Consider the following 27912-nt stretch of genomic DNA (forward strand, 5'->3'; position numbering starts at 1 on the left):
GCAATTTCAGTACTTCAAAGAGCCTTGCTCTTAATCATCCAAAATTTAATTGTTTACACATCTACGGTGATATAGTAATCACGTAGCAAGCACATCTAGAAAAGTCCTCGGCAAATTTTGAAACTATTCATACTATTTATGATAATATTCCAATGGACAACACCTTAAAAATTCAGCCAACTAGATTTTTCGAACCAAACGCTACAAAAGAGAATGTTGTTGCGGCACTACAATATGACATATTCTCCTAAAAAAACTCGTGGGCGCGAAAAAAGCTATTCAAATGACAATTTCAGGATTTATTGGCAATTCGTCTTTTAATGGTCTCATAATAGCCGACGGGCGTGCTTTGTAGACTGGGACACCTGGGAGATATCATACTCCCCGTTGAACCCCTTATAATCATTGTTTTAAAATCCACCTTGTGAACAATTATTACCTGGCTCGAACAATAACAAGTTATATGTTTAAACTGCATCTGTGAATAACTTGGAGTCAATCTCATTGCTTAGAGTACTTCCTTGTTGACCACCGTTCGAATTCTCATATTCTAAGAAGTGTCAGCCCGGAAACTTGTAGAAATAACAGCGCTGTTACCAGCAAACAAAAAAACTGCAAATTTTGAATCAATAAGAAATATGACTGAGTAGAACCTTTCACAAACAACTAGTGTCCCTATTCCTTTATAGGAAGCAAGTCTATATAAATAGAAGAACGGTCCTTGCCTATTGCAATAGTCCGTGTTGTCTTTCAAAAGCTTCACGGTCACTAACCAAACTGTAGGAATGCCTTGGGCCTAAAAGAGAAAATTCTAGAAAATCAAGGGGTATATGCAAAGCATATGTGTACTAGTAAAATTAACACCAGAGAATTTATTTTTAAAAAAGGAAACGTTTTGGATACTGAAACTTTTTATCTGACAATCTTCAGAGTATAAAATTTCAGAACATAAATTGGACAGTAGGGCAGCGGCTTTGATTGGGCAACCTCAACAGTTTTCTGATAGGCCCATTTCAATCCAAAACTGGGTAAATACATTTTCTTGCCCAGAGTTTCGATCTATGTTCTATGATCTATGCAAGTGTCAGACGAAAAGCTTAAGCATAACAAAAAAAAATTTAAGTTAAATAATAAAAAATTAAGTAATGGCCACTTGGCTGCAATTAAAAAACATGTAAAATAAAAATACTCGGAACAAAAAATTTCAAGAGTTATTGGCTATCCCTTAAATGCTAATTTTTCATGATTTGTTTATCAAATACATAATTTTTAATAAAACTAACGTCAAAGTGTTCTAAAAATTCTATTCTGTTATTGAAATTAAGAAGAAATAAGCTAGTTGATTTGTTGAAACATGACATGCAAAATAGTTGATAATCACGAGAAAAATGACATCTAAATCAGAAACCCACCACAAAGCATATCATCAAAACCAAGTTCATCCTCATCTATGACAGTCCTCAGTGAGATTCTAGAACTTTCCAATCCAGGAAGTCGTTGAATCTATGAAAAAACATAGCCTGTAAAAACTTCGAAAATTGTTATTTTTATACTGGGCAAATTTGAGGTACCTGAATTCCTTTTAGGTACATCATATGTAGTACAATTATCTCTGGCCTACTTCTTCGCGAAAATATTTGTTTGTGGATAACCTATTATCTACAATTTTTTAGGGCTTTGATCTTTTAGTAAAAATAATGTTTATAAACGAGAAACATTTTGACTAACTATCTAAGGGTCCAGAGTTTGATTCCTTGGCATGACCAAACTCGCACTAAGAGTGAGGAGGGTAACCAGTTCACATCTCAGTCGAAGGCATAGAAATCACTAGGTGCTGTAACATCGAGAGGAAGGACCAGGACACTGCTCAATAAGCATAGCTTCTCAGTGTCCTGAACCTACGTTCAGAAGTTAGGTAGATAAAAATACAAAAAGAAGTATTTATCAAATAATTTTAAAACACAAGAAAATTAAAGCCTTCTGATAAAAATATGACATACCTTCGATAAAATGGTTCTTTCCATCTTCAACTTCATTGGCATATGCAGACCTTGGGTACTACGTAGAGCTGTAAATTCTTGCTTTTGTTTATTCTTGTAGTACTAAACATATACAAAAGATTATATAGGAGTTAAAGGCGATAAGAGATGAGACAATCAGGAAATTAAAGATACTCTGCACACTAATGACACATCTTGAATGACTTATTAATTTTCTAACTGGGTGCCAAAACTCAATATCAAGTATCAATGTGTTAATATACAAGCAAACAAAACAAACATGCGATATAACACTAAAAATGTGTTGCACATGAGCAAAGAAAAGCAGGCCTTATCTTCTTTAACATCTAAAAAACTGAAATATTTATTTTTTTCCTTTTTCACTTTCTGTTTAAGGGTTTAAAGGATTTTTTCCAAATCTTTGCATACAAGCCAAAACATAAAGTATAGATCATCCTTAGGCCTGAATTCATGGAGTTTTTAAACACCTGAATTGAAATTGGATACAAGGACACAATAAGTGTTTATGCTTATGTTCACATGCTCTGACAAATAAAGCAATACTGAAATATAAAGAGCAAAATTTAATTGCAAAACTTGAATTTTGGTTAAGAAAATAAGCCTATATTTACAAGGAGTTTTCAATAGCATGTGCTAGTATTCAAACTGTAAAAAAGGCCAATAAAATAATTGAATTTATGGAATTTTGAACCAGTCTTAAAATCTTCTAGTCAGAATTCTCTTTTTTCATTAGAAATTGGATACTAATTTTGAGATACCAAAATTTAAGTAAAAATTGCAATTAACTTACATTTTTTTCTGAGAATTCTAGTGGATGTGCTACCACAGACTGTCCCCGAACACTTGTGATACTGAAATATAATCAAACAAATAAATTCAAACATTAAATGCAAGGGCCTATGAAAAGGGTAGCTGAAGCAGATTCCTTTCAAACACTAGTAACAAATGCTCCAAGGGGTGCAGAATTGTCAGGGGTCTGATGTTACAAGACCTTGATCACAGAATGGCAATCAGATGGTACAAGATATTATTTCAATTACCATAAATCCTCAAATTACTCTGCAATCATATAAGCTACCAGCAAACGGCCCCCACACTGACATAGACAATTTTGACATTACATGGCAACAAACAAAATATTTTTGCATTTCTATTTTTTCCTTGTTTCTTGCAAAATGTTTCAATTCACAAAATAAACTTGAAAATGCTTGAAAGGGGTTACTGTAAGACAAATTTCAGATTATTTTTATAATTCTCCAACCTAATTAAACCCCCCCCCCCCCACTCCTATGATTTATTCTCTATTTGAAAATATACTGGATTGAAAAGTTCCAAGGGAGGTTTGTTTGAGAATTAATAAAATATAAGATTCAGAAACAAAACCAATCATTTTATTATAGTTTAAATTAATTTGGAGAAAAAGCTACATTCTTATAATCTAAAAATCTTCTTGGCAAGTGACAAACAAAATAAAAGTAGCCAAAATGATAGGAATGACATCTTCTAAAACTGAACTATTCCTTTGTTCAAAATCTTACTTAATTTAAAAAAGGAAATTGCCTGCCATGAGAACTATTTTGTGAAATCTCATACAGGAATACTTCAAAACCTTGGAAACTAAGAGAACTGCCTCTAAGTTTAGTGAATTTGACTTCAAGCTTCTTTAGAAACAATATGAACATATCTTCAAGCAGTCTTTTTCGCTAGCAAAATTACGTGTGTGTGGCAAATCACACATGTAAACAAATTTGCGTGTGCGATCGCACTTGTAAGAAAATTTGAAGTGCAAACCTGATAAAATTGGTAAAGGGAGCAAGAAAGGTAAAAGCTACTCCAATATGTGCAAGAGCAAACTCAATTCAATCAATACAGAACAGATTTTGTTGCCCTTAGCAGCCATCTTTCAAAAGTCCTCGTCACTCTCCAAAGTTACAAGAGCAAATTAAAAATGTTTCCAACAGCTACTTGCTTTCAGGGCACAATTTCGTTTTGACAGGAAATCAGTTATTACACTTAACATGCTAACGGCTTAGCTTAAGGACGGGACGCTAAGTTGAAAGGAGCATTCAGTTAAAAGCCAAACATCACTTCCGAAAATTGGAAAAATCATATTGTGGTCAAGTAACAAGGGAAAAGATAAACAATCATGAGACCATGGGAAATTAATGTCAGAAATTTTTTGTTTGTGTGTGCAATGTTTGCATGCCTTGGACAATCTAGGCATGTGTGGAGGTGTTGGTGTGTGATTACACCCCTCATATTACAAGGACTGGCTAAATAAATGAATAGTTACCCGTCTCTAAGTGTATCATGAATGCCAAACACCCCTGGCTTTACAAAACTTTCTTCAGAATAACCATCACTGGGAAGTAAAGACATGAACCTTTTGCCCTAAAAGAAGGAAAACATAATATTGTATTTTCCAGGAGCAGCACACAACAAATTAATGAAAAATATTAACATCCTATTCACATAGACATGGTCCTTCTTTGACAGACTGGTACTAACAGCAGGTTCTAAGCAAATATATTGGGACATTGGAAGCATAATTTTGGTACTTTTAACTCCCAATCAGAAATATAATCAGGTTGACTGGATATCCATAGATAACTAGTGGTGCTTTATCAAAGATTTTCAAAAATCCCATTTCAAGTGATTTATTTCTAAATCCAACCAGCTACCCAGCTAGTATTTAATTCACAACTGAGGCAACATACAAGGAATGGCAAAAAGCAATTATGGAAGAGTAGATACAATGAACACACCAAGTTGCTGGTGTGAGATAGGCCACCATATTTTAGATAGCATGATGAAAAGGGAAGATGCCAACTTTGTCACATAAATGTTAGCTGAAAGAAACTATATTTCACCATCAGCAAAGTTTAATAAAATTTGTATGATGGAAGCCACAAGGATATGTGAAACTGCCTTTTGTTATCAGACATTCCATACAGTCACCTTCTTGGATACAGCTTAATTTCTATGCAAATTATATGGAATTAGAGTTTAATTTGAGAATACCAACATTCTTCTTAAGAATCACACAACTTCACAATTTTTTATTCTGATACAGAACGTCTTGATTTTAAGTACACACAATGTTGACTAACAAGAAAAGACCCTGTAAAATTTAGAAGCTTCTTTGTTAGTTAACAGCAGATCTTTAAGCAGTTGTTGATGGAGTTTCTTAAGTTTCTGTTTGAAACAAGTTTCTGGAAATGCCACAGCTTATGATCAAAAGACCCTTACCCTTACATTTAAGGGTAGAAAACTTCTGAACTCTCTACCATTAGATTTGTAAAAAGCCAAAGATAGAATATATTACAAAAATAAAATAAACCATTAACTTTAAGAAACCCTAACTATACAATGTTGACTAACAAGAAAAGACCCTGTAAAATTTAGAATCTTCTTTGTTAGTTAACAGCAGATCTTTAAGCAGTTGTTGATGGAGTTTCTTAAGTTTCTGTTTGAAACAAGTTTCTGGAAATGCCACAGCTTATGATCAAAAGACCGGAATATCATAATTTGGTTTTTGTCCTTTTTTCTTCATATTTTTCTCGCATGAATCTTGAAAACTCTGCTACTGAAGAATCAAATGACCTGACTATCTTGTTTCTATATCACTTGCATGCTAAAGGGGAAAAAGGCTAGATGGTTAGTATCTATCTTCTCTTAATGTCCCCATTGATCATTTAAGTTGCTCCAGTTGTTATTTTGCTATTAACTAACAATCAATACTTAGGATTTCTAATCAAATATCAATGTTTGAAGCTTTATTCCATTTATTTAGGTCTAAAGACCTTCTGGGTGGAGTTAATTCCCTTGTTCGTGTAGTGGCATACATAATTATCATCTGCTTTGGCTTCAAAATTTTTTCTGCTTTTGCCCAGACAAAGTAATTGTTTGGCATACCTTCATGGTTGCCATGACATAGCTTTTCCGTAAAGTCTAGAACAAGAATTTCTAAAAACAAAGAAACTGGCATTCCTTCCTTGATTATAATCTGCCAAAAATATCAACTGATCTTAATAGAAACTTCCTTACATTTAAGGGTAGAAAACTTCTGAACTCTCTTCCATTAGATTTGTAAAAAGCCAAAGATAAAATATATTACAAAAATAAAATAAACCATTAACTTTAAGAAACCCTAACTATCTAGTCAAAAAATTCTGGCCTAATTGCACATGATCCTAGTATTAATCAAAGTCATGTGCATTGTAAACACAATCTGTCTTATTATCATTACACATCATTCTTCTATTTTGATCTAATTTTGCTTATTTTCTTATACTTTTATAAAATACATATTGTTTCTGTGTTCCATCTTTTATACCCTGACATTAAGAAACTCAAATTCAAGTTTTTGCCAATTTTTGCTAGAAATATCTAAACCAAATTAATATTGCTAAATAAACTTGTCAAAAGCATAGGGCGCACAGTAAAAGGCCTTGATAGAACTCTGTCTCTCATTTTTTTCAGTTCAGTTTCATTTTTTTAAAATTCCACTGCATACAACTTCAATTAAACTACATATACAGATACAAAAAAGAATTACAAAAAGGAAACTAAATATCAGATACACGGCATAAGAACTAACTAAACGTGTCTATCAGCTGTTTTCATTATGATCAGGCTGTTTTAAGCTTTTCCTTAATTAATGATAATACCATCGAAAACCAATATGACAAATCTTACAATTAGTTTGACGCTAAAAAGTGTTTAAGCTTGTGTTTGCGTGTGTAGCGCAGGAACAGTTTGGCCTATAGGCTGTAGGCATACCACTTAGAATCAAACAGCCACCACAAATAGAGAATCTAGCCGAGAGGATCAGCTAAGATTAATTTTGATGAAATGTATTTTTCACTTGAATATGTCTTGCTAAGTAAATATCAAATATAATAAATAAAACTGTAATTTTGCAGTGTCACTCACCTCCGCCATTTTGCAAAGCATAGAGAAGTACAGAATGAGGATTGGCCTCGTTTTCCACCTCAACTCGCTCGTCGATAAAATGCAAAATGGACGACAGTGTAGGAGAGGAGTAGGAGGTGTTGTGTAATCTGTTATGCACAACAATTCAAAGATATGGAAGTTCTTCAAGCAATCTGTAATATTTTTTGCACACTCATTAACTATTAGATTGCTTCTTTGTATAAAAGCTAGAATAGGGAACAGAATTATTGTTTAAGTAGCACAAATTGGAAGTTGTGTTGTGGTGTTGCTGATGGGCCTAAAATGCGTCAGGCGAAAAACAGTTCGCAAATGCAAAACGCATCGTTTGATCGCGAAGTTTTAAAAGTAGCTGTTGCACAGATTTGTCATTCATTAGGATGGAACTCAATGCAAAAGTCTTCACTTGGAGTGTTGACAGATATCTTGGAAAGATACATCAAGAAGTTATCCAAAGTTGCAGCTGACTACTGTCAAAATTGTGAGTTATTTTTCAATAACAAAGTTGCAGATTTCTTAACACACCAGTTGCCTAACCCCTTTTTGCCAGACTGATATTTTTTCCAATATTCATTAAATAGTATTTCACTACATAAAACAAAAATAATCAATGGCCCTTAGTAAATTGGCCACATTTCTTTGTTGGACTTGTCAGGGCTTTAAGGTTTGTTGTGTGCAACAAATAAATTTGGTGCACAATTGAAGATCTGGGTGTGTTTTTGCAAGTTATTGTGTTTCAAGGTACATCAAATTTTAATGCGTGCCAAAAAAATTGTTTGTGCTATATCTGTGATATTGATCAAGCTATGAGAAATCTAATTAATATCGGATGAACTAAATACCATTTGTTGAATGTTAAGATTTATGTGCCACTGCTTAATATTAGAGTAAAAGTATAATAAGTTTTCAATTTGCTTGAAACTTGGTATATTTAAGCCTTGTTTTAGTTCTGTCAGTTTTCTATTTTTCTTTTAATCTATTTGTGAATAAATGAAATAATTAATGAACTAAGAAATAAACTTAAAGTTTCAATTAGATCATGTTTCATTTGTTAATTTAAAGCCTTTTATTGTAAGCAAAATCAAGTTAATGCTCAAATGACCAGAAAAATAAGTTTTAATACTGGTAGGTTTTAATCTAATCTACATCTCTATATCTACATCTAATAATGATGATGATAATTGAGATGATCATGATTCATAGTTCAAACTCAACAAAAGTCAAACAAAGAAACAAAATTAATATGGAGGTAATATACAAATACTAAACCAATACAAATACAAATTAGTTCATAAATGGTGTAACTCTTAAGAAAGACTCTAAAAGCTTGCTATCAAAGGGGAGAGAACCCCCTTTATGTTGACTTTGGCATATGAGCTTTAAAGTTTGTATCAAAGGAAAAAGAAAAACATTAAGATACATTAATCATGTTGTGCAAAATATTATGTGGCATTTTAGGGAGCCCATACAGAGCATTATGCTGGTGAGGATCCTGTTATTTAACCTGCTGCCATATAAAAAATATAAAAGTATGTTCCTTGGAGTTAAGAAATTACCGGTCAAGTGAGGACTCCATAGATCTTGCTAATCCAATTTTGTACCCTTTTCATCTTAATTAACACTGTCCTAGACACAAGACAAAAAATACAACAAGGTTTGATGGTTACATTTTAACTTGTTTCACTGGCCACATTGCTTTGGGCTTTTTTGAGAATGTTTTGGTAAAGGTTTTTAATGAAATTCTGACATGTATCTTTAAAGAGTCAGCTAAATTTTAGATTTAAAACTAATAATTTGTTTGTTTTTAGCTTTGCATAATGATGTTACCCTGAATGATCTTGGGTTAGCATTTGATCACCTCGGAGTGCAACTACCTGAACTTGAAGATTATGTACATCAGGTAGAGTCAATCCATTTTGTCAAATCTGTGCCAAAACTTCAGTTGGAGGCAAAAAATAGCATTGAATTTCCAGCAGAAGAAGAGATAGCTTCAAGGGAAGAATGGTATGAAGAGTACATGCCAACCCTTGGTAAAGTTTTATTAAAGAAAGGTGAAGAGGTTGAGATAAAAGAAGGTATTCTTGATTTTATCATTGCAAAATATTGATATGTTATTTGCTTTTATGTAAACATCTGTTTTTACACATATGTAAACAGATGTTGGAGCTGAAATTCACATTTTGTAAAAATGGGTTGACAAAACGTTTTTAAAATGCTAAGCTTTTTTACAATAATTCATCAAAAAACTAAAAATCCTGCTAATTTTCTTCTCATATTTTTTAAATTCAAATATGTTGATTTTCTACAAACAGGAACTTCAGAACTCCAGACTCATTTCAGCTTTTTTTATAAATTTCAAAAATAATTATTTTTATTAATTATGAAGGCACAGTACGACTTGGATTTCAATGTATAAATTATGTACACATGATTTGGTCTCATTGAAATTTTTTATTTCATGAAAATTCATACTTTGTCAAGCAAAAAACAACCATACCTTTTTTTACAGATGAAGAGAAGATACCCCTGCAGTTGGCAACAGAGCCTGGTATTGAAGCCAGTGATATTGTACCTTCTCATGAATCTAGGAAGAGACCAGCAGATAGTCCTCCTTTTTCTCCAGTTGAGCCCAAAAAGCCATTGATGGATAATCAATTGTATCTACCAAGTCTTGTGCGACCAGATATGCCAAGTCTTGGGCCTTCAACAGGTAGTCCAATGATAACAAAGCAGAATTTTGTGCCTTTCCCCTCACCAGGTTTCCCAACAGACTCATTTAGTGAGAATAGCTTAAAAAGGGTTATCGAAGAAAGAAGGCCTGCATCATTATGGGACAAAAATTCACCAAAAGAGAAAAGCAAGCAGGAATTGTTTTCCCCAGAACCTGCCCTGAAGCAAAAAATTCTTTCCCCATCATCTCAAAGTCAAAATGTGAAAAGTCACCAGCAGTCATATGAGATGAAGCCAAAAGACAGGCATCACATTTCTATAGCAACTGGAACCTCATTCCCAACAGCAGCAAAGACTGATTCTGATGATGGTTTTTCTAATTTATCTCATGTTGAGCATCCTGGGCGGGAACCACTGGCATCACCTCTGAATAAGTTTTCATCAAATATCATGTCACCCCCAGTGTCTGACAAATCTCCGGTTGCAAATAAAAAAACAGCCAATAGCCCAATGTACCATACAACATTGAGCCAGCCGGTCCCGCGCCCTGATGTTGTGACAAGTCTTGAGGAAAAGAAAGTGAAAAAGGCAAAAAGATCGAAAAAGTCGAAAGAGAAAGTGACACCTGCTAGTGGAAAAAAGCTAAAATCTCAGCAAGTTAGTTCATTTGCTGGATCACCTCAACTTTTTGCGTCACCTCATATATTAAAAAGCCCACCAGAACCAAGAGCTACAGTTGTGGCACACGCAGTTACAAAGGGAGCTCAAAAGATGGAGCATAAACCAGAACATTTATTCTCACCTGTACAAAGCAACAATGAAAAAATGCATTCAACCCCTGAGCCTTTAAAGAGCAGACCTTTGCACAGCACACCTGTTGAGGAAAGCATTTGCGTGTCATCTTTGAAAAAAAAGTCTGTGGACCGGAAGAAAAAGTCTTCAGCAGAAAAGAGTAAGAAAAAATCTAAGTCAGTAAAGTCAAAGGCACTGAATAAAGACAATGATAAAAGTTCTTTTTTCGAAAGACAACATATGGTTGCCAGTTTGCCTTTGAAGAAACAAACCTCTGACGATGAATTTAAGTCACCTTCAAGTATGAAGTCCCCTTCTTTGTCTTCGCCTCGTTTCAGTGTAGCGGTTTCGCACGCTTCCAGCCTGAGCTCACCAGAGTACAGGACGCCCGAGGCCCAGCCCCAAGAAAGATTGAATGAATTTGGGAAGACATCTAAAAAGAAAGGAGACGAAAAGAAGAAGAAGAAGGATAAGAAAAAGAAAACGGCAAGTGCTCGATTTTATCTTTCTTGTTACAGTTTTCATTTTTAACATTTAACTGTGTAAAAGGGCATTGGTAGGGGTAGACGCCAACATAACATATTATTGTTTGAATTTTTACAGGAGGAGAGTTCAGAAAAGAAGGGAGCAGACTCTGGAAAGGGGAAAAAACACGACACACCAAGTTTGAAACTTACGTTCAAAAGAGCACCCAGTGGGAACTATCAAGATCAGTCTAAAAAAGATTCTTCCTCTCATTTGTAAGTTTGATAGTTTGATAGTTTGATGGATGACATTTCAAAAATGCTCGATTAGATACACCTACATTGCCTTACGATGTGTAATGTAGTTTGGGAAGAAACGGCACGACCCTTTTTTAAAGCTTGATAGATTTTATATTTTGAAGCCATCCATGTCTAGTAATTAGGCAGAAGGTATTTAATTTCAAGGGTTAGGTTAGAGCTTGGTGAACATTTTTTCCACATAAGGACATTCTGGGGTGGTTGTTCAAGTGCCAAGGTGAAAAGCTAAAATAGCCGGTTGAAGGTAAAAATCTTTAAGATTATATATCGAGGGATATGGAATGGCCCTCAGCAAAAAATTCTTTAAAACTACGTTCTAATTTGATCAGGTTTCATAATCATTCTTTCAAATAACCATTTGATTGAAAATACTGTTTCCTACATTCTGTACGAGAATTTTCGCTTTATGAACACTAATTCAATCTGAAATTATCTATGCAGTTGCAGTTGACAGCATAGTAGTGAGAAATCGATATATCTCATTTTTAGGAAACTTCATGAAATGTCCCCCATTTCATCCCCAATTGAATCCCAATCTCCTAAGGTTGTTTCCCCTCAACCTGAACCAACTCCAAGGAAGCAGAAAACCAAGACCAAGGCCAAGACGAAGACCAAGACTCCTGTGGAAAAGTCGACCCCAAAAGTGAAAAAACCGGAACCAGCTGTAAGAATTGAACCGCTTGTAATTAACGATGCCTTCAATTCACCTGATGAAGACGAGGATTCTTTTGAACGTATGAAAAAGACGGATATTAAAAAGGGGAGCTCATCGAAGAAAGGTAGAGAGTTCCTTTTCTTATGTGGGTACAGCAAAAGCAATGTACTGGAATTCCCTCCTTAACGAAGGAAATTCGTTGTTCTAAAACATGGTCATCAGCTAAATAACAGTTGAGCTTGCATTTTTTATGGACTATAGAATGGGTTTCTTTGATTATACTTTTCCTAATATTTAAGTTGGTATTCTGTAAAGTGAACTGAACTGCAGAATTAACAACATAGATACCTGAGACATAATCAGTTTTTTATATTCAACACCATTTTCGAGTTATTGAGCATCGAAGTTAACCACCCAAAATTTTCCTAACACGTGCGAGTTTGCCCGAGCCCTCCGCATAATCGTGAAGTCACAAACACCGTGTTCAAATCGCTTGAGTAGCAGGACAGTCTTGAAGGCCGTACTTTTATTATTTTGAGAAAGAGTATTGATACATTAATTGAGTAGGTCTTAGCTCCTGAGTAGGTCATCCATTTCAATAACCTGATTGGAAAATAGATTATGACTTCTCTGCAAACTTTCATAATAAGATTTGCGGGAATATCGAATGCTTTAACTTGTTTGAGCCCCTTCCCCCGTCTCGAATTGAGTATTTTCTCGGGCCGCATAAAGTTAATATTCTTTCGAAACTTCACTGCTCTCTTATCATAACGCAGTACCAGCCAGCACATATTCAAAATCCCGACTGGCTTCTCTCTTGCAGTACCCATTTTTGAATAAGTGCACAAAAATATCTTAATCAAAAATTATTGAAAGCCTTTGTTTCAGCAATATTCAAGCTAACTATTTGATTTTATTGCATTTTAGAAGGTTCTGGAAAAAAAGGACGCGCGTCAAAGAAGAGTGACTCGAGTAGAAAATCTTCCTCATCAGAGTCGTCAAAGAAAGCGCCAGCGAAGAAAGTCGAATCTCCAAAAAAGACAGAGAAAGCTAGAAAATCGTCCACTTCAAAGAGTGAGAATTATCAACCTGACCAATTCTTATCTTCCCCACCTTCTGGCGCCTCTGTGGGAGACCAATCGGTATCACGTGGGTTGTTCATTCAAACGATCACTGAGGTATTTTTTGTCGTTTTAATGGCTTCATTTAAGTTACTTGGGTTGAGGTTGCTTAATCAGATCTTTGAATGAATCGCAGAGTAGTGATTAATAATGAAAAGACTTAAAAACGGTTATACACCAAGAACAATAGAAGTTAAGGGGAGTTAGGAAATTTTCACATATCAAAGGACAGGGAATAGAGGAGAATAAAGCTAAGAAAAGATTGAAATAGAAATGGAATAGAGGATAATCAAGAAATAGTAGGGTGACGTTAAAGAGTGAGAAAATTAGATACAAATGGATAAATGATGTAGAAAAAATAGACGGCTAAGCCTTTGCTTCGTATTTTTTAACACAAAACATTTACAAAAGAAAATTGGCGATTCACCTGATATTAAGAATGATTCTTGCATCTCAGATTCTGGTGTACTGACGTTGAAATCAAAGAATCAATTACTTAACACAACGTTTTGTACCTTTTTTATGATTGACCGTTTTACATCTGTTTTTGTTATTGACCGATCATCAGCTCAGAATGCTGCTTTCGTTTTTGAGAATGTCGGATTTTTTTGCAGCCAACAACGACTCAGGTTTGGTACTGTCCAGCGTGTTTGCGACCAGATGATGGCAGTCCTATGATTGGTTGTGATTCATGTGATGGATGGTATCACTGGTAAGAAATGACCAAATCAGTTTATCATAAGCATCAATCCAAATTCCCAGATGCGGCGCCACGGGGTGGACTGGGGTGGACATGTCCATCCATCTCTTTTTAAGATTGATTTTCTAATTCTCCCTAAAACTGGATAAAAAATACATAAGGATGGAGGGGGGTGGCATGTTAGTTTTCTTCTCTGAGATCGGAAATTTTTTTAATTTTTATGGTCAGTTACAGTTCTTTTCAAATCTTAGCTGACATGGTGTATTGGATCATCATTTCCGTAAATAGAAAGAAACTAAAATAAAGACATCTAAACAGTTAGCTCGTGCTAAACAGTTCTTTTTTAAAGTGCGGTCTTTGTCTCACCAGGACCCCTTTATCAGCTCCACCCCTTCATTGTCAACCCCACTATTTTGTGGCTGGCGCGGCCCCTGCAATTTCCTCCTTATGAGCTTCAAAACCCAAGCTTTCTTTTCTAGCAATGCTGTCGAAGCTTACAAGATTTCATTCAAACACAATGTTATTGTGAACTTAATTTTAATTTAGAGAGAGAGATTAAGATCTTAATAGGTTTCTCAAGAGAAGGCTGCTAAAAAAATAGGAACAGTCGACTAGGAAATTTTGTTGGCCTAGCTGAAACCCTGCCCTGAATATATTTGTGTGTGATACAGTTACGCAAATTATGATTTTGCAAAACGGTCTTCAGATAAGGAAGAACAAGTTTTCAATTAAAACAGCCAAGTTTATGGTCAGAGGTTGATGGACAGAAACTTTATCAGGTGGCCAAAGAAAAGATATTTGATTGCAAAATCAACTTCTTTTATGATTAAGTAAGACGTCTAAGTTTTCAAATGCTTTACGGTAGGCACACGATTCTGCCTTCTTTGCATAGTTCTTTATTTTGATTAGCTTTTATGCTAATACATGATCAGGTTATCATAAAACTTTACATTATTAAAGACGCTTTCTTCTGCACTTCTCATTATCTGAATATTCTCCCTCGCATGTCTACACAAAACGCCAATTTTTTATCTTTCTACCCTTTATTCTCCTATATAACCTAATCTCTTGTTCTTCTCTCAAAAAAGATTTGGGATGCTTTCTAAATCAGCTCGTTTGTCATCTATGGCTATTAATAAATTGCTGATGCGATGTGGAACCACAGCGATATTAAGTTTGATAACCAGTTGAAATCAAATCTAGCTTAAGTTATCCGTTTACTTTCTTAATTAAGAAAGACGCTTAAGGTGTAAGCGCCAAGAATTTTGACGTAATTGCCATTCAAACTCATCTTTACCTTTACTTTGTTATTATTACCCGAATTATGAACACTTAAGCAATGAGTTTAATTTTAATCAAAACTAATCCGCTTTCTAAATTTCTGCCCAAATTTAACAAGCTTCATGAGCCCAAAGACTTAACCTCATTATCTGCGCCTTCCCCTTCGAGTTTGAAAGATTAAGGTAGATTTATAAATGATTTTGACAAAGCAATTTATTAAGAAGCTTTAGAGAAATTGCGCTAAAAGTGAGAAATTGCGCTATCAGTCTTCTTTGCTGCTTTACACTAAAATATTTCATTCATAAGGAAGCAATCGTCAAGGTTTGCCATTGAAGGCCTTTAAAGTCGCCAGTTAAGGAACATCCTCGATAATTCCGTTGTTAACGGTTCATAAGTGCAATGATTTTTCAAAGGTAGTTTGTCTCTTAGCTGGTTGCTGTCTTAACCTACCAGTTGTCGTGACCATTAAACCGAGCTAAAGTTTAGGGATTGCAATCAAAGGAAGCAAGTTCAGGTTCCATCTAGTCGTAAAATGTGTGACCGGCAATATTTATAAAAAGAGACTTGTTTCTTATAGTTGAATCTCGTTAAATCGGACCGTCAAAAAGGGTAAGGAAATGGTCTGTCCAATTAGCGACTGTCCAATTATCCGGGGGTACGGCAATTGCCATTAATAAGGTAAGAAAACCCAATAGGAATTTAAAATCAGTCAGACTTGGTGAAAGTCTCAGTTATCTGGGATACGACACAACGGGGTTCGACTGCATATACAATTAAGTAACTCCATTTGCTTTTTGTTTGCCTTGGCCCTCTTGAATATGCTTTTCTTCTTAAAGTTTGCGTTTCCAATTTCTTTATTAGAAGTGTACACCCTTGACGTGCATTTTTTCACTAAATTTTATATTTCATTCACACCTCTAATTTTTCTCGCCTTTTAAGGTAGTCGATCATTTCCCCCCCCCCCCCCAAGCTTGATTATGCCTCCGAAATGTACTTAAATGGCTGTTTTTGTCATTAAGCTACATTCTATTCAAATTTTCATTCGGATAAATTGGAAGTTCTTGAAAATTGAGGTTCTTTAAATTGTTATTTATGGACTGACTTGGGGAAACGTGCCGATGCAAGTTGTATACTGTGCATAGCTCCACAATACAAGAGGATGTAAAATGCGTTATTGAATGAATTATATTACTGTTGATGGCCCGTTGCTATCTATTTTCCTTTTTTTCGCGACACAAGAAAATATTCTAACAAACCAATCGCCTTTCGTGCTTCTCTCCTTATTCGCTGTGAGGTTTCGAATGCTAAGCGATAAGTAGAACATGAAGGAATGCGGGAAATGTTAACTATATTCTTATCGCAAGAAATACGATTTCCTAAATCTCAAATGTTTTTCCAGATTTCTGTTGAGAGATTGTAAGGAGGAGTCAAGGAAATGAGCACTTTTATCGGGAAACTAATGATGACTTTACTTATTAACTTGTGTTACATGCAAATCTTAAATCTGGGGATCACAAAGCCACAACAGATTTGCTAAGAAAAATCGCTGCTAGCCACTTTATTTCAATTTAAGGCTTTGTCTAGAAATAATATAGTTATTTAGTTACTAGTAGAAATGGTCTGCGAGAATGAAATCGGTAAATCCTTCCTAAGTCTGTTTCTTTAAACAATCATTTAAAGTTCCCATCTGTCACTACAGGATCTGTGTGGGAATCAACCAGGCACCGAGTGAAGACGTTGAATGGTACTGTGGCACGTGTGTCGAGAGACTAAGCAAAAAGAAGACGAAAAAACGGAAGAAAAAAGATTGAAAGTGCCCCCAAACTTGTATATAATTTGTAATACTTATATGATTTCGTCATTTATATGAATACCTTATCGAAATGTCTTTTAAACGTTCTTCTTATAGTTTTCTAGTTCAATTCACCTTCAAACAGTGGTTTAACGAAGGTGTCTGGGGCCTTAAGTAAAACGGGACTGGGCCCCAATTTACGGACTGTAAGAAGGTCTCACCTAATGGTGTCGAGCTTGTCGAAAAGCAATAGCAAGATGTTAACTGAGTTAAGGAAGGAGATTTGGGGGCCCTTTTTGCTTGGGGCCCGCTTAGGTATCAAACTTAGGCGCTCTAAACTGCGTTTAATCTTTCCTTCCAAGACGAAAACTTACTGTTGTGCTTCACAGGATTTTTAAAAAAATCCTTCTTTTGGTTTTTGCGACAAAAGCATTAGCTAACAGACAGAATGGTTCATGTGCAGTGGACCTGCCGGCTAATAATAAGTTGGTCCCTCTTTCGCTCATTAAGTTGTGATTTTGGATGATGGCGCTGAAAGTATTGGCAAATACGGAGAGGTTTTGGCCTATTTCCTTATTTGATATTTGATTGTCTTAAATTTCTGGTATTAGATTAGCAAATGTATCATATTCTATGTTTGACTGTGCAGGCTTAAATGATTGACTCGAGCAGTTATCATACGCCCATTTCAAACAGTGGCATTTGTGAGAAGATCGGCTTTCAAAGAGACCAAGAGTGTTCGCTTTTTGCAAATAGCTAGATTTAGAAGGCCTATTTTCAAAAACCTTTCAAAACCACATCCTAGTTATTGGATTAAACATAGCCAGATTTGACGAAATCGAACACCACCATTACTGATCTGGTTACTGGACCACAATTCCACGACGCTGATTGGCACTTGCCATTTCTCAAAGGAAAAATTTACTTTCCTTTGTTAAACTTCTGCCTGTGGAGTTCTGGCAGGCAAATAACTTGTGCATTTTTTCTATCAGGACAATGGGGACGATCAATTTTAATATAAATCCAAATGCCAAATGCGAATTTTTTCTCATTATCATTGCTGTAATTCATCATTGATCCTTATTACAATGAAAGCAAAAAAATAACTGTGCCACGCCCAAGCCCCAACTTTTTCAGAGTTGGAGAAAATTGTTTGCATGGATTTTGAACATTTTTTCTGGATTCCGCTAAAAATATATCCCTTTTAGAAGAGCTTTCGAAGTAACAGCATCACAAACAAATCACATTGATTTAAAGTACTTCAGAAAATGGATTGGAGCGGTTCCGTTCAACCCGGTGCCTTTTTATCATAAAAGCAATTGCTCCTCCAGCCCGAGTAATTTTCCATTTTATTTAACAGCAGGCTATTGTCCTCCTTTTTATTTAAACAATGGCTTACCCCAGCTAATTTCCCCGCAGAGAGGCTCTTATTCAGGCATTCACAAACGAAGCAAAGTATATCTACATCTAGATGTGAAACTCGGAGTAGCAACTTAAAACCGTCCTGTTCTATACACGAAAATTGTACATCTGCATGGAATAATACACAGGGTTTGCCAAGCATATGTTCCTGCACTAAACACGTAGTTCAAGATATGTATCGAATGTATCGAGCAGTATGGAAACTAGACAATTCCGATTTAATACCTATAGTTAGCAAGAAAAATGGGGGGCCATGGCCCCACGGCCCCCCTGTGGCGCGGGCCCTGCACCAGCTCTTACCAATGTTTTTATCAACAACGTCAGAAGCAGCAAACTGAGAAGCAATAGGAAAAGATAACCTCAGGAAATTTTTTTATGAAACTATGAAACTGAAGATTTTAAATTTGCTTCAAACCATTCTCTCAGCCTCTCTCACAGGTTAGTGAACTCGAGGTCATTGCATCAAACAAGCAATAAATATGGCGGAGGATGCACTTCCATCTGAATTTGATGCTATCGTTCTAGGCACAGGTATGCAAATTTGTTTTTTAATTTAAAGATAACAAAGAAAAATTTGGCATTTGTTAAAAATTATCCAGGTCTTGGCTGTTTATTATGTGTCTGCTTCCTATACGAATATAATTTGCGCGAAAAAGAGAAGAGTTATTATGATTGCGCGATCACGACAACCAGAGAGAGTGCAGAATTTGTCCTAATGCAAACCTTATATTCCTCCAAAAAGTGTAATTGTACGCTTTATAATGAGTACTGAATATTAAGTGAAGCTCTTAATTTGGGTAGGAATGGAAGTTACAATAGGGCAAACGTTTGTAGCTCTGCATTTAAGTTTTTGTGATAAGTGATAGTATTAAAAACTGAGCTGGTAGAGCTGGAGCAAAATTTCTACGAACAAATGAAGTATCTTCTTATCTTAGTTGGGCAGCATTGAATATTCTTTGACTCGATGTAGCACTGTCACTTTTGTATCTTCATATTACCCAAAGAATGGATCATATAACAAATTGTACTGTTTTCAAAATTTAGCTTTTCATTTCCATTTCACTGGAATTGGCTCCTGCACGAAAATGTTTTGCAAATTTTGCAAAATTCAGTCAAATATTTATAGAAAGAATATTTAAAATTTGCCAACAAATATTGATATTGTTTCTTGCACAGACAAGCTCATTTTGAAATTTTGCAACCTAAAAATTATTTTTCATTTAGAAAAAATTATTCTAATAAGTTTGCTGAGAAAAACAAATTCTAATGGTTTTTGCAATGTTTTTACCTGCAATTTTTATGATTCTTTTTCTACCTTGATAACAGAAGCAGCTCAATAACACTCTCCTAGGTCTCACAGAATCAATTGTTGCTGCAGCTTTGTCCAGGATTGGTAAAAAGGTCCTTCATTTAGACAGGTACAAATCTAATTTAATTTTTCTAATTTACAGTTTTTTATTGCACAATAAGAAACTAATGTTAAATTCCTAACTGTTACTTTAAGATAGTACCTGATTGCCAAAGCTACCATTCTTATTTGAAATTTGCAAGTTTCGTATATTTCTATGCAACTTTGAAAAGATAAAAAGAACCACCACTCCTCTTTCTTTACCAGCTGTCATTGCTTTAAAAAATATTTGGACTTTTGCAGGACATTTTCCTAGATGAATTAAAATCAATCTGCTCCACATAAATTAGGGAAAAGTTTGTCATTTGTTTTCTATATTTATGGTTTTATTCTGTTGGCAGAAATGAATATTATGGTGGGCAATGGGCAACATTCTCTTTTGAAGATTTCTTGGTGTGGATAGAGAACCAGAAAAATGTAAGAGCAAAACTTCTTCATTCTTTATGTACACATTTTGCTGTCTAGCTTTTTTGGTTTATGTATTTTCTGCCATTAAATATTTTAAAGTTATTTTATTATCAACTTTGTGAAAACTAATAGTTTTTTATTAAAAAATCAAGATAAATAAAGGATAAAACAACTTCAGATTTCAGGCAAATGGTTTGTGTTTAGTTTCTGAGAACTGCAGAGTTGGAATCGAAGTCTTTTGGTTCACAAATTGGTAAAAACCCAAGGCCATGGAGCATATTTCAGATTGAGCGGGCTAAAAAGTTGGGGGGGGCTAAATATGCTAAAAATCAAGAGCAGGGCATTTTTTTTGTTCAAAGTTCATTTTGGAAATTATTGGGGGCTGAAGCCCCTGTAGCTCATGCTTTCATGGCCCTTGGTAAAAACACAATACAAACTAACTTCCCCTTTTAGCTAAATATACATATAAATAACATACATTATATACATTGTTATATGGGTCTGACAAAGGCTTAGAAAGCTGAAACAGAAAAAACTACTGCTCTGGCTATGGTAAGACCTCCAGGGGTTGCTTGAAGAGTCACCAATCATTTCATTGGGCTGTTTGTCTCAGTGGAATGATCATGAATTTTGATGCAGGAAACTGGAGTTCACAATTGGGCAGCACCCTTGTGAAAATCATTTCCACTTATCAGCCTTGGCATGTTGACTAAATCTATGTTTTTATGTACATGTATATGCATGTATATTTGCATGTATGTTTTATGAATGATGAAGACTTCGACTCCCATTGAGTTACACTTTTAACAATTACTATTGTAATAGGCAATTTTCCTTTAACCTCCACATTGCATTCACTTTATTGTACCAACTCTATTGTATTAATTCTAATGTGTTGATTTTGTAAATGTTAGCTCCATTTGATTTGTAAAGTATTACTGATGAAGACTTGGGTCGAAACGTTTAAGCGATAGTGTTTTTCTCAATATCTATATAATATATTTATATATATATATATATATAAATATATATATATATATATATATATATATATATATATATATATATATATGTATATTTAGATATTCAATAAAAAACAACTTGGTTGACGTTTCGCTGTAAGCTTCTTCAGAATTACTAGCACATACATTTGGAGCGTGAAATTAGGAATATGAAACAAAAGAACAAAAGATAGCACATTTTACAAGTAAGAACAACAATTGCTAATTAAATTACATAATAAAAGTTTCTAAGCCTAGCCGGAGGTGAGAAAAGAGGGATGAATACAATAGATAGAAGAACTATAGAACAAGTGAGATAGCAGATGGTAATACCATTTACATTTGGTAAACCATCCAGAGTAGCCCAATAAAAAGAAACAGTGAATGCTGTCTGTCCCAAAAAAAAATTAGAAACTAGGTAAATGAATATAATAAATGCAGAATGCAAATAATAGAAAGAAAATAGATAGAAAACGTGGAATTATTAAACAGAAGTAGCAAGGAGAAAATAAACAAAGAGTTTGGAAATAAAGATAAAACTATGTGTCAACTAACCTAATATTAAGGCCCCTGGGGCGCTAAAGTTTCTAATTTATACTGCCAGAAACTTTGGATAAGGCTAATGGGAAACTTTATCACAATGGAGATGGGCGGGTTCCGTTTGTTACGACATACCATCCAGCCTTGAATAATTTGGGAAAGGTGGGCGGCAGACTCCATTCTATGCTGACAATATCAGAAGAGCATAGAAAGGTGTTTCCTCAGCCACCTTTAATATCATTCAAACGATGTAAGAATGTAAGAATCTTGAAGATTTACTAGTTAGGGTTAAACTTTATAATGAGGGGGCAGGGACCACCCATATCAGGGGTTGTACTCCATGTGGCAAGCCTCGATGTCAAGTGTGTAATGTTATGTGTGACAACGATACTTTTACTTACCATTTAACTGATAAGGAATATAAGATAAACTTTCTGTTTAACTGTGATTCGTCCAATGTTGTGTATCTTATGGAATGTAAAATCTCTGGTGTACAGTATGTGGGTAGCACTTGCACGCCGTTTAGGCTTAGTTTTAATAACTACTAGGCGTGCAATTGTAAGTTTATCGGGGGCTCTTCGGGTATACCTCAGGCTGATTTTTTTTCGGCATTTTGCAGGAAAGGATCATCGTGGGTTTCTCGAAGATATTAAAGTTACTATTATAGATAGACTTAATGAGAATTGTAGGATACGTGAAAGTTTCTGGCAGTAGAAGTTAGAAACTTTCGCGCCCCGGGGCCTTAATATCAGGTTAGTTGAACATAGTTTTTTTTATTTTTTACTTGCAGTTTTTTGGGTTATTTTCTCCTTTTAACAGCTATTTATTTTTGCCACAAAATAATATTTGTTAAATTTTTCCCCCCTTTTTTACCATTCTTTCTTTTCTATGCATTTTGCGTTTTAAATTGTCTAGTTTTTAATTTTATGGTAGGAACAGACAGCATTCTCTTTCTTGTGCATTTCTGGATGGTTCACTATCTGTCTTCACGCTTTTTCTTTGTTCTTTTATCTATTGTGTTTATTCTGCTTTTTTCACCTCCGGCTGGGCCTAGCAACTTTCCTTGTGTCGTTTATTAGCAATTATTATCCTTGCTTGTAAAATGTGTTATCTTTTGTTCTTTTGTTTTGCATTCCAAATGTAAATGAATGTTATTATGAAGAAGCACATCGCGAAACGTTAATAAAGTTGTTTTTTCATTGATCGTCTATTTAATTTTTAAAAAAACATTATAGTCTAGAGCTTTTGAATACATATATAAATATTTATATAATCATAAGGCAAATGCTGACAGGAGGAAAATTCTTTCCACAAGGATGCTGCCCAGTTGTATCGAACCACTCTTGGTCGGAATCGAACTCCAGTTTGCTGCTTCAAAAACCCCCGCTCATTCCACTGAGCCAAACGGCCTAATGAAATGAATGAGGAATCTCCGAAGCCAACACTGGAGATTTCACCGTAGCCAAGACAGTTAAATAAATATTTAAATCTATATATAAATATTTATATATAGAGAGTTGTAGGTTTTCATGAATCACTTTTGGAAAGTGAGCCCCTTGTATTTTTTTGATGTTCAATTATAATCTTATCCACATTTATGTTTATATTGCTGCTGTTGTTTTAAGAATGTGTAGTTATAAAAAATAAACATTTTTGGGCTTCATTACTCTTTAGGTAGCTGATGAAGACTCCAGAATAAGTACAATAGAAAATGTTGATGTTTTTCCCATACCCAAGCATGATAACAGCATTTCAAATATCAGTATAAAGTCTTATGTACGGTATGTATAAAGAGAACTAGCCCATATCAAATCAGCGGTAACTATAAGTTTGGCAATAAAAGGACTCTTCATAAATCCTTATTGATGTAGACCAGATTATTAATGACTCGGATTATACACAGCTTTGCAGCTCTCTTGAGGATATTTCGTAGAATGGGCTGTATTGATATTGGTCTATTGAAAATAACTGTATGCGGGTCTGCCATAAAGTGCTCTATGCCATAAAGTGCTCTATGTCATATAAGCAGAGCTATGGTAGGTAGAGCAGGAGAGTTCTAAGTGGCAACTACGGGTCTCACGCTAAATATGATCACTTATCATCACAACCCTTTACGAAGGCAGCTGTTTGATATAGGTTATATTTTACTACAAAATTGTTCGTTTTTACTTTAGTGTTATCCTCTTTTGTTTCTTATGCCTGGGACTACTTCTTTGTGAAATGGTAGCTCAAAACAAACATCATAAATGTCAACTGAAACCAAGACAACCAACCTTAACAGTCTAGCAGTAACACTATCCAGATCAATGAAAATTTTTAGATAAAGTATAGTTTTTTGAACTTTTTCTTCAGTTACAGGGCCTCCGATGAAGGGGGCCCGGGGGGCCATGACTCCCTGACTTTTTGCAAAACAATAGAGCTTTTTTCAAAAGCTATTCTTATGCGTCTTAAATTTTCCCTTGGTCCCCTCACGTTCCAACCTGTGTCGGAGCCCACGAGTAACACATATGTAATGAAATGTTAATAGGGAAGTATCATGTTTAGTAAACTTCCAATGTTTAGTAAATTAAAACAAATGCTATTTCTAGGAAAGAGCCCCTTCCAGTCAAAGAGAATCCCAGCGATGGTCTTCAGACAGAAATGCCCAGTAGCGACTTTTCTGGTGAATTGACTGAAACTGCTAAAGAATCTGTGGCACCTGAAACTTCTGATGACTCTAAAGAGGAAGAGTTGCCGAACCTTGCCACTGCTGAAATAACTGGATCCTTAGAAAAAGTAGATATTGGAGCAGACCATAACTTAGCATGCCAAGATAAAGTTCAAATCGAAAACAGTGGCGATACTAATGATTTACTTCTTGCTGTTGCTGCTGATGCCAGTCATACCAAAGCCACAGACATAGTTGACACAGAAAATGCTCCAGACTTGAATGATTCTGATGCTGGTGGGGCAAGCAATAACGAGAAGGGTGAAGCTGCTGATGCTGATGTTGCTGTTTCTAGTGTTACGAAAGGTGGCGACAGTACCACTGACAGTACCAATTCAGATCACCAGGAAAATAAAGAAGTTCAAAAGGCTCATTCCGCAATCGATGTACCCCGGGTTGAAGCATCACCAGCTTTGTCACGCATACTGGCACAATCTAGAATTGCTTCACACGCAGAAGACATTTCTTTAGCAGATTTTAAACTTCTCTCTCGAAAATTCAACCTCGATATTGCACCAAAAATGCTATTTGCAAGGGGATCATTGATCGAAATTCTTATAAATGCTAACATCAGTCATTATTCTGAATTCAGAACTGCCGAGCGGATCCTGACGCTTAAAGGAAACGAAATTGTACAGGTACCGTGCAGCCGCGCAGACGTTTTCAGCAGCGAGGCTGTGAATGTGATGGAGAAACGCGTTTTGATGAAGTTTCTTTCATTCTGCGTTACATACGAAGAAAAACCGGAAGAGTATGAGGAATTTTCCGAGAAACCTTTCGTCGAGTTTCTTGTTCACAAGCGTCTTTCACCAAACCTTCAGCATTACGTATTACATGCGATTTCAATGGTTGATGGAAATGCTAGTACTGGTATAGGACTTCGTAAAGCGCAAAAATTTCTGAAATCATTGGGTCGCTTTAGTAACAGCCCATTTGTATGGACAGTATATGGGATATCAGAACTACCGCAGGCGTTCTGCAGAATGTCTGCGGTGTTTGGTGGAATGTACTGTTTGCGACATTCAGCCAAGTCAATTCGAATTGACAAAGCCAGAAAGAAATTTATTGGAATCATAAGTACAGATAACCAGGAAATAGCCGCAGAACATTTAATTTTGGGAAGAGATTACATACCCAAGGTTTATGAACTCTCCACCAAAACTTTCGTTTCCAGAGCAATAATTATCACTGACAAATCCATACAAGAGTCACAAGAGGAGCAGGTGACTCTACTAACAATACCCCCGGACAATAATTCAGTAAATAGTGTGCAGGTGATTGAAATTGGCCCTGCTTCAATGGCTTGTCCAGTTGGACTGTATTTGGTACAAATGACTACAAAAGGAGTATGGACGCCAGAGCAAGATTTACAGCCGACAATTGATTTGCTGTTTAAAACTGAGAACGTCGAAAGTAATATTTTTTGCTGAGATTTATCCGAATTCAAAGTCATACGACATTCAATTTCATACCTTTTAGCTATTCTTTCACAGAAGCTGCATTGCAATTTCTGTTGACAAGGGGGCGTTGACAAGGGGGCAACACATTGTGTTCTTTATTTGAATTTTGCGTCAACCTGCAACAGAAAATAACAGAGTTACTTGCTCCGATAAATTTACAAAAGCATTTCTCGTAAGCTCCAATCTGTAAACCCCTTTGATTTTGATTACATTTTTGACAATAATTGTGTAATAAGAAATCTTATATCAATAAAGAAGATGGTTTCTTTTAACTGCATCAAATATGAATTTAGAATTTTATGTTTGACATTATGACAGAGTTTCAAGCCTGACGGCCTTGTATTTTATGCTCAGTCGCTCTCACAGTCTAATAACTAACCATGAATTTGGCTCTTTTTAGCGGATTCCCGGCCAAGACTCTTATGGTGTGCATTTTTCAGTCATATTGGCAGAGACGAAAGAGCCAACTTTGAGCTTCCTGATGACGTATTTGTGACAGATTTTCCTGGAGGATCAATTGGTTTTGATGATGCAGTCTTTGAAGTAAAATGTTTTGCATTCCTTTATATTTTGAATAATATCTTTTCTTATTTTGTTTTATTTTTCAGAATCCTGAAAATTTACCATTCGTCATCTAAAATATGTACAAATCGATCTGGACCAAGACTTTTAGGACACAACGTCCCACGAAGTCTTTATTTTTACATAATTTATATGTTGTTGGAAACCCTTCTTGCAAAAGGTTTGGGTTTCTCATTGTGATTGCAATTAGGGTTGAACTCGTAGTGGCAACTTAGAACTTCCTGTCCCATACACTAAAGGTCTGCCTATACGGCATCTGACACTATAATACAGAGCGGCAAACAGCCATGTTCATATCCACGTATAACCACGTACATTTGTGATATCAGTCAATAGAAAAAACTTAAAGTTGTAATTACGGACATGGTTGATCATTAATGAATTATCGTCATACACTTCCATAGGCAAAAACTATTTTCAATAAGATTTGTCCTGGCATGGAATTCCTTCCAGCCGTTCCGAACCCAGAAGATATTATATGGGACGACACAAGCAAGGAAATTAGGCCTGCAGTTGGGTTTGCTCGGGCGGAGGACGGAGCTGATGCTGCGCAAAGAGTTGTTGAGGGAGATGACGCTGCTGTGGAGGATCAACCAAATGATTTAAACCAAGAATGCAGACATGGTCCGGTACTTTCCGATGAAGACGAGGATGTTTCACATCAAAACGAGAATAACACTGGGAAGAATGATGTCCAAAGTCAAGAAGATGGCAATTTGGAAGAAAAAAAAGGTCAGAGTTGAAAAAAGAATGGCAGGGACAGTATATGTTACCAATAGTAGAAAATTAGAATGTGCGTTTATTTGACAAAACACACTTTTTTGAATGTATACTTTTAAGAGGAAAAAGACGCTTATTTTAGTAAGGACATCATTTGATCAACCAAAAATTAATTGCTGGTAACATTAAAGGTCCTGATCTTCAACTTAAACTCCAATTGGTGCAGAATATGAATAGAAGGAGCTGATTGGCTGATGGGCAGTGTATTCGAGAGCTCACAACCTTTGAAAAAAATTGATTAATTACCAACATCACTTGGATACTATGCTCAAGCAGCGCACGATGCAAATAACCTAGTTCTCTTCTTATTGATCAATCTTGAAACGGTTTGCAATGGAATGCGAAACCTGAGCCAAAATCTATATAATATACAAAGCAAAGTAGAAAAAATGCATATAGGCCTAATCTGGAGGCCCGTTCTATGAATCGGTTATTCGCTAAACTTCCTTATTAATTAATCATTTTTAGATAACTTGCTGAAATGCTTGTTTGATAATTGCTTGCTCAATTTATTATATAATGCGTGGCCGTATCCACTATCCTATCCGATCCGGAAACCAAAATACATTTATAAGATTACATCAATTCGTACTGCTCATGAATAGTGTTTGTAGAATTGAACATTTCATGGTAAAATATTTTATCTAAAACGGTTATCATTATACGTCTTTAAATTAAAGATTTAATTTGATGTGATTAAACTTAAACAAGGAACTAAAGTGGTTTTGAAGTGACTGAACTGATCTGGAACCTAATCTGCTAAAGTCATTTACCTTTTAAACCTGTGCACTTTGCTGGTGAAAAAACTGCCAACCATAAGTTTTAAGGGTACTTATT

The 27912-nt window shown here is 35.4% G+C and overlaps 4 protein-coding genes across 4 annotated transcripts; 3 read left to right on the forward strand and 1 right to left on the reverse strand.

Moving 5' to 3' along the window:
• Positions 1-619: 619 nt before the first annotated feature.
• LOC135686504 (proteasome maturation protein) lies at positions 620-7066 on the reverse strand. Its single transcript, XM_065202750.2, has 6 exons — positions 6957-7066; positions 4315-4412; positions 2812-2872; positions 2001-2102; positions 1413-1503; positions 620-796 (listed from the first exon to the last, which is right to left on the reverse strand). Exons 1-6 carry the CDS (start codon positions 6975-6977, stop codon positions 726-728), a joined length of 444 nt encoding a protein of 147 aa, XP_065058822.1. The 5' UTR covers positions 6978-7066; the 3' UTR covers positions 620-725.
• Positions 7067-7259: 193 nt separating this feature from the next.
• Positions 7260-10968, forward strand: LOC148960106 (uncharacterized). The gene is made up of 3 exons (XM_089109050.1): positions 7260-7455; positions 8783-9049; positions 9484-10968. Exons 1-3 carry the CDS (start codon positions 7260-7262, stop codon positions 10965-10967), a joined length of 1947 nt encoding a protein of 648 aa, XP_088965176.1. The 3' UTR covers position 10968.
• A 37-nt stretch (positions 10969-11005) lies between these two features.
• On the forward strand, positions 11006-16874 carry LOC135686476 (uncharacterized). The gene is made up of 5 exons (XM_065202718.2): positions 11006-11176; positions 11708-11997; positions 12801-13051; positions 13609-13706; positions 16675-16874. The coding sequence occupies exons 2-5, from the start codon at positions 11721-11723 to the stop codon at positions 16784-16786; spliced, it is 738 nt and encodes a 245-aa protein (XP_065058790.2). The 5' UTR covers positions 11006-11176; positions 11708-11720; the 3' UTR covers positions 16787-16874.
• Positions 16875-18615: 1741 nt separating this feature from the next.
• LOC135686479 (rab proteins geranylgeranyltransferase component A 1) lies at positions 18616-27805 on the forward strand. Its single transcript, XM_065202723.2, has 7 exons — positions 18616-18720; positions 19541-19607; positions 19939-20014; positions 23221-23327; positions 24135-25666; positions 26114-26256; positions 26700-27805. The coding sequence occupies exons 1-7, from the start codon at positions 18669-18671 to the stop codon at positions 27036-27038; spliced, it is 2316 nt and encodes a 771-aa protein (XP_065058795.2). The 5' UTR covers positions 18616-18668; the 3' UTR covers positions 27039-27805.
• The last annotated feature ends 107 nt before the right edge of the window (positions 27806-27912 follow it).

Source organism: Rhopilema esculentum, chromosome 6, assembly GCF_057945365.1.
Source record: "Rhopilema esculentum isolate cy_ngs chromosome 6, ASM5794536v1, whole genome shotgun sequence".
NCBI lineage: Eukaryota > Metazoa > Cnidaria > Scyphozoa > Rhizostomeae > Rhizostomatidae > Rhopilema > Rhopilema esculentum.